The sequence below is a fragment of the Miscanthus floridulus genome, chromosome 10 (assembly GCF_019320115.1).
Source record: "Miscanthus floridulus cultivar M001 chromosome 10, ASM1932011v1, whole genome shotgun sequence".
In the NCBI taxonomy this organism is placed as follows: domain Eukaryota; kingdom Viridiplantae; phylum Streptophyta; class Magnoliopsida; order Poales; family Poaceae; genus Miscanthus; species Miscanthus floridulus.
In genome coordinates, this window is record NC_089589.1 from 106,835,513 (window position 1) to 106,843,239 (window position 7,727).

At 38.4% G+C, this 7,727-nt stretch overlaps 1 protein-coding gene across 2 annotated transcripts; it reads right to left on the bottom strand.

Annotated features, from left to right (window-relative positions):
* Window positions 1-921: 921 nt before the first annotated feature.
* On the bottom strand, window positions 922-5,487 carry LOC136485259 (T-complex protein 1 subunit theta-like). Of its 2 annotated transcripts, XM_066482177.1 has the most exons (8): window positions 5,205-5,487; window positions 4,486-4,748; window positions 4,265-4,411; window positions 4,002-4,163; window positions 3,256-3,385; window positions 2,987-3,059; window positions 2,493-2,568; window positions 922-1,367 (listed from the first exon to the last, which is right to left on the bottom strand). In XM_066482177.1, exons 1-6 carry the CDS (start codon window positions 5,356-5,358, stop codon window positions 3,055-3,057), a joined length of 861 nt encoding a protein of 286 aa, XP_066338274.1. In that variant the 5' UTR covers window positions 5,359-5,487; the 3' UTR covers window positions 922-1,367; window positions 2,493-2,568; window positions 2,987-3,054. The 2 variants fall into 2 exon arrangements, with proteins under 2 accessions (XP_066338274.1, XP_066338273.1); XM_066482176.1 differs by lacking the exon at window positions 2,493-2,568 and having other exon boundaries at window positions 924-1,367.
* Window positions 5,488-7,727: the final 2,240 nt, after the last annotated feature.

Below are 7,727 nucleotides of genomic sequence, written 5' to 3' on the forward strand. Positions count from 1 at the left end.
TTGTCCCTGTGTAGAAATACGTATGAAATTTTTTTTCAAGATCACTCTAATTGGCAATAGAATTAACCGCTAGTGATGAAAACCCAAGTTAAAGCTAGTCCTGACAGGGACAAAGAGAAGAAACAAACTCGGTGTGCTTCTTCAACAGAGGCTTCACCCAACTGAGTAAGATGTCAACTGATATGTTTTATTGTACTTGTGCTATCTTGACTAGTGAACTTAGCAAATTCTAGAAGCCTGTAATTCATAGGAAGGATCACTAAATCATACCACTCTAGATATGAACATTTATACGAAAAGGTCTGCCCTTTTGATTTTAAATCAAACTGATTTTTCATTATTTCGGTTACTCTGAGCAACAATTCATCAGCATTTGAGTTTGAATTTCTTGACATTTGCTGACCCATTTGCAGATTGAAATTCTGAGTGTCTTGATATCTTGGATTTGAAATCATATTGAGAGTATTATAATCTGAACCATAATGATATTCTTGTGAAATATCTATCAGTCAGGCCCCTTGCTGATTTACTGTTTGAAATCTCTGATTGAAAATATTATGATATGTATCTCTATGAATCCTTTGAACCGATGATGCTATCTTTTTAGCCGACGGTGGTATTTGGCTTAATGTACCAAAATTAACCATCTAATTCTAAACTTACCTTGTCGGCTATTGTATATGCTGCACTGATGATCTAGAATTATATTACATTTGATTAATAGTAGCACTCTGAATTTGCTCAGATAAATTCTGAATTGGCTGGGCATAATTACTCTTAGCTAATGCTGTTTCTTGATGTCTAGTACCGGCTTAATTAATCCACTGAGTCGACGGATGCAGAATATTGTAATAAGTCAGTCCAACCTGATCAAATGGAAATCCATAAAACACCTCATTCATGATATTATTGAATGTATTTAAGAAAACTGTATTATCATTCAGCATTATATTATGAACAGATTTGTTGATAACTTCTACAAAAAAACGCATCAGCTTTGTCTGTATCTAACTTTCTATGCATCAAAACTATCGACAATGGATATTTCTGTACAACTTTATTGTCACATATTTTGATGTATGACAATAAACACTTGTTCTAAAACTTCTCTATAGCCTTACCAATGACATCTTTATCCTCATCAGATAAGCCTTCATAAGGTACCATAAAAATGTCCTTGTTATAAACCGCCATGACAATTATGGTCCCACTGGGCATACAAAAAAATGTGTTGACATAAAAATATATCGATGTGATCAACACACAGCAAGCCGGATGATCTGAGTGAAACGAAACCAGAGATCTGCTTGGCTTCAACACAAAACCAGCCAATTCTAAAAATCCAACGATGTGTCAATCAATTTGACCTGCAATTGACAATGAGAGAAAATCTTAACAATAATTTAAGGTGAAACATATCGGTGTTGCACCAGCCAGCTCCAAATATATGGCTAGATAGCCGATTCAATGAGATTATCGACTAAATAGTCAATATCCTACGTATCCATGAAATGAAGATATTTAAATTAAGGATTATCGATTAATATTAAATGATAATGATATGAATCAAAATAACCGATGCTCATGGAACATCAGAAAGTATCATCGGCTAAATGGTACATGATTGATATAAAGCGTGAGCCGATAAATTTGATGAAAAGAGTATAACATGCGAACAAATTAACTGTCTAATATAAATAAATCTACAAACAGTTTAAATCTAATCTATTATCGTCGACAATAAGGTTCCATCGGATCGATTTAGCTATAATAATGATAATAAACTAAAACCAAAGAATCTATAAAACCATATATATATCGACAGATTCATAAAAACATGTTATATGCGTGAAAGTATAAGCAAATCGGCTAAAATAGCCAATGCAATCATAGTAAACAAACATAGTACATATCTTGACCATGAACAAAACCACTAATCGATAATTTCTAATCTAAAGTCTTACCAGTGAAGTTCGACCGGATCAATACAGCTATAGTAGTGTCATTAGATTAGATCTCATTAACTAGTGAATTTATTCAAGATTGAAACATGTCTTTGAATGCATACTATGTTTGATTGAAATACAGAGCAGAATTAAGCCATCAATTATAAGATTTAAAACGTGACCAGATCAAAGGACGACCAATTAAGATGATATAATGCCGATCTATCTCTATCTCAATCAGATGATTTTATTATAATTAATAAAACATTAATTCTAGCAAGATCAATAACCGATGAATCAACAAAAAATAACAAAAAAAATCTTACTAATCTTAGCAGATTCGATAACTGGTGATATTATATTAAACAAGTTATTTAACACAAGATCGATAACTTTGATCTATATTATGATTCGTAAGGGACAAATCAGCTGATGCAGCCTTACAAACTACGATATAGATCGATAACTAACTTATATTATGACTCATAAAAGATCAATCTGCTGATGCAACTTTACAAGAACAATACAAGTCGTGACAGTACTCACAAGCAAGCTGGAGGTCGATTAGTCAATGCAGCCCTGTTTGCTGAAGAACTCGCCGAGATCTACAGTACTCCTACTCCTAATAGGATAGCGAAAGCCGAAAAGATTGTATTGATTGATGGTTCGTTTTTTTATAATAAACATGATCTAATATTTATACCCAGAACCTAAACATAAATCGTACTCAAATACGACTCATTATAATTCTTGGAATAAAAGAAAACTTCCTAACTTAATAATAACTTGACCCTAATTTTCCTTATTTGTGGAGTCCGACATCTTCCCGACGTCATTCAAGTATAGCTCATTGACAACGTCTGCTGACGTCATTCATAAAATAGCCGATTCTGACATCACATCTAAATCAGCTCGGATTCACATCTAATCGATTCCTTGATGACACAATCCTGAAGGCTTCGAGTTCCCGCGTTTTTCTTCCCAAATTTTGGTGTAAACAATGACAAAGGAACAAATACATCTAAAAAATCAGAACTTACAAATTCAATAGCCTCAGTAGTATGGCAGAATCTTCTCTGTTCAAACTTCGAGCTGATTTTCAGAACCATCAGTCTGCAAACAGAACATCAGTAAGTAACTGCTATCAAAAAAGGTCAACAGCCACACACCCATACAGTCCTCAATTTTGGGGAGAATAACATATACAATATTTCTCCAGTATTAAAGGAATTTTCAACAAAGATCAATACAGCACAGAGAATTCAGATAACCTATTCAGTTCAGCACACGCGAAAAGCAAAAAACTCACCTGTAACGTTCACAAAAATGTAGCGCCATGTCACCCACTGCAGCTCCACTGACAATAACCTTAGCACCTGAGTCAGCGACACCTTTGTTTCAGTTGCTGAGGTATCGACACCACCAGCAAATACTGCAATCTGAATGTTGATTGGTTTTAGAATTCAGAAAGAAACACTGCCAGACATCATACAGAAAAAGATGGGTACTGTGCTTTAATTGGTTAGGATCGATTCCTGTGCATATTGAATTTCTAGCACCATGTTATAACATATAACTGCCCATTTAATTAAAATCATAGTTCCTATCCATTCATTGCCCTTAGCGGCATGTGAACTAGAAAGACAGAAATTAATAAAATAGTGTTCTATGAAGTGTGACTTTTAAGAAACAGAAAAGTTTACAATAGCACTGAGCATAACACAAGCAAATGAAAAGTGCTGTGCCGTAACCGCTTTGAGTAGGAATTGGTTTGCCAGGGCTTTATGAGTGATGTAATGCTACATAAGCATACATGATTCACTTGACAGTAACAAAATATACAAACAATGAACACATGACTAAATCACCATGAGTAAGTGATTATCCTTGAGCTTCCAACAACAAATACTCCTAACCTAGTGAAAATAACATTTCGAGCTCCATCCATTGCCCATTTCATTAAAAAAACTTCAAAATCAATAAAAAGAAGGGTACCAAACTTTCACAGGTATAACCAGTGTGCAATGTGAATGAAGAGTAGCCTTTTGAGCTTACCTTTGCCTTCTCCACCCTTTTGATGCTACCAAGAGCATCATTTTTCAGAACCATCCCACGGACCACAGAAGAATTGTGCAAACCACCTCCAAGCAGCTTAGCCACTCTAACATTGTCGACATTAAAGTTTGTAGGATTTTTGGGGCAAACTTGAATGCAGGCCTAATAAACGATACAACAAACCCACTATTAGTTGGTATCAGTATGACGTGCGAGGGGAAAAAAAAGCAAAGCTCCCTGTAAGCTGGTATGGATTAGCTTACATCAGCTACAAGAGGGCACATTATATCCTCCTGGCCAAACTGCTTGCTCGCGACAGCAGATCTCATCCTCAACACAACCTCCTCCTTGTTTCTTACATCCATGTTCTCTGAGCCTTTCTCAACAAGATCCTCCAAGATCTGAATTGTCTGCATACCAAAGACAAAAGCACAAAGAGGAGGTTGTGTCACAAAAGCCTAAGGGAGTCAGGGGGACAAGTCACCTTGTTGATGGCTTTGGTGTAGCCAATGATGATCTCACTCGGATGCAAGCCCATCCTGATGAACTCCTCAGCTTTCTCAAGCAGTTCGACGGCAAATGATATGGTGAGATTGGGCCCATCCCCAATCTCCTCCTGCTGACCCCTGCCAGCCAGTACCAGGATCTTAGCAGCCGGGTGCTGAACCTCTAGCTCATTCACGATGGTGGCAGCATCATTTGTGACAAACAGCTTGTCCAAGTGATTGATAACCATCTTGTTCATTCCTACACAAAGAAAACCAGTAAAACTACAACATCAAGCAATTGGCCACTGGAAGGTTTCAGCATCTATGTAAGTAAAATTAAGTCTGATGCGATTTACAAAGTGCAGAAGACTGTATTAGACAAACTAATTGCTCGTGATCCAAACATTGTACACGGCTAAATGAGATTTCAAACGGCACGCCAGTGTGCCAAACGCCTCACACTACTACCCAAACATTCGTCAGCCTTGTCACCGTATATTATCCCAATAAGCTCCAACAACCAGGCCACTCCTCGCTCCAGATCCCCCTCACTCCCTGCCCACTCCCCCCAGCAGCTCGATCCGGCGGCCTCACACTACGCCACCGAAGACCGCTCTCCTCGCTCCAGATCCCCTATCACTCCAGTAGCCACAACTCGAGCCCACAACCCACGCCAACGAAGCAGAGGCGAACGCGGAGGCGGAGCACGACTCACCGTTGGGGCCGAGGGAGGTGCGCGTGATGGCGGAGAGCTCGCGGCAGGCGTCAATGTTCTTGAGCACAGCCTCCTCGAGCCCGGAGAGGTGGCGGTGGCTCTCCTTGAGCATCGACTGGATCCCGTAGCCCGCCATCGAGCCGAACCCCACCATCGTCGTCTCCGGCTGGGTGCGGGGGCGGTGGTCTGGCGGCGGGGGACGGCGCCGGCGGCGAGTCGGATCGGGGGCGAAAGGTTAAAACCCTAGTGGGTGCTGCTTTGGGAGACGAAGGGCCGAGGCGTTCTAGAATCATGGGGAGACGAAGGTAAGGAAGCCTTAGGTGGCCTGTCGGCCCGGGTAGGTAAAGCCTGCTAGGCTTGTTGGGCCGGGCTGGAGGTGTGTTGGGGCTTGGGATTTATTTATTTATTTATAATATATGTTTTTTTAATTTTGTGTTTTACAAAAATAATTGTTTGAATAAAAAATGCATAAAGATACTCCTGTCAGTAATTGAAACTGATATGGAAAAATGAATTTGGCCAAGTAAATTGAAGGAAGCTATTTGAATTCGAGGAATTTACTCTTTTTCGTGTAGAGATTCACAACTTTTCAATATGAGGTTGGATGGAGATAAAATATGTATGAAAATTGTAGAGGTAGAAGAGATCTACAGCCTTATAGTTTACATATTTTTCATTTGAATTCAATAATGGTGATTTCCAAATGAAAGACTACATTTACTATTTAATGGTACGATCAAAATCTCAAAGAATTGTATAACATATAATTTGAAAATCCAGTAAAGAAGATTTGCAAGCATCGAAACTATACTATGAGATTGGGTACTATCTAGAAGATATCTACTATTATAACTCATTTACCCCATAATCCTCTGAAAGCATCTATTACCAAGGAAAGATAAGTTTTGTTTGTATTGTACAACTTAAAAAGTGGTTATTTATGCACGACGTATACTGTTCTTATTCACTCATTTTATAATTGACATAAGAATTGCAAACTAAGTCTTTGAAAGGCATAGTATTGTGGCACTGCATATCATTAGTAATACTCACATTTGTGAAAAATATGTTTATGATATTTTGAACAACGCAGTTCAAAAGATGACTTTATGAGAGGGGCGTATTTTATTGAATCTACTATGAAGGTAAACCACTAAAACTATTATAAAATGTTAAGAAGGTCATATCTACTAAACATTGAAGTTTATGTATTGATCATGAAGATAGACATATATTCATGAAGAATAGAATATCCTAAAGAACACATGACTAAGAAGGTTAAATGTTGTACTCTTTTTTTCTATATGAGTTTCTACATGAAGGTTTCTCATAGAAGGTTTATAATGAGGCAACGTGTGTAATGCAATTAACGAATGCGATACATTCTTTTCTCTAAGAACTATTTTTTCCATTGGATTTTTGGATGGGAGTTTTTAATGAGGCATGAGCATATCATGGTAACCGCCCAAGAGGAGTGTTGTAAAACATGTGAACTCTAACCTAGAAGGAAAGAAGGAGAAGTAATCATAATCCTAGTCCATTTGTATGTAGGCTCTTACCAAACTCTTAGACCTTGACATGACCATATATATGTGAGAGCTCTATGTTGTAATCATGAATATTTAGAGAATAAAGAATAGTTCCTCTATCTTGTGTCTATGTGATGTTCTACTTTCATCTATTATGTTAATCACGAGAGACGAAGAGAGAAAAGTCATAACCACTACAACGTGTTTTAGACAAAAATAATCCTAGCTGATTTTTATTTAAAATTCTAACCATTTTGGGCCGCACCAGGTCACGAGGCGTGACAACATCATTTTATAGCGACACATGTATTGACATGGTAAGATGGACCACATGCTTAGGACACGTGAGGGTTCACGGGCACACATTGTATACATGAAAAACTTGTCATGCCATTTTCATTGAACTGGTGTGACAAGGCTATCCTTCTACCTTAAAATTTCATATATTTTTCATATAGCGTTGGGTGAAGATGATTTTTTACATGAAAATTGTAATCCTCAATGAGATCTATAGCTTTCTAATTTAGGGGTTTTCACTTGATGCCCTTAAGATGTTTAAAATTATTATAAAATATCAGCAGCACAATGTTGTTAACCTCATCTTGGGAGGAGTAGCTACTTCAACGTCTAAAAGGAAGGATAAGCTTACTCTTCGTGAGATCATGGCTGCCAAACGCACGACTCCAAGATACCTGGATTGGTCCGAGTACCTGATTCAGTTCATCATGGAGGATCAGTGGACCCGCTTCTCCAATGCTAACCGCTATCCCTTAGTCTTAAATCCCACAGTAGCGGGAGTGCAACTAACCGAAGTCCTCATCGACGGCGGCGCGGGGCTAAACGTCATCTTTGCCGGCACACTAAAGAAGATGGGCCTCAACTTCGTCGACCTCTTCACTCCGATGGATGTCCCCTTCTACGGACTACGGGATAGTACCCGGGAAGGCGGCTATGCCCCTCGGGCTGGTAACTTTACCCGTTACCTTCAGAACAT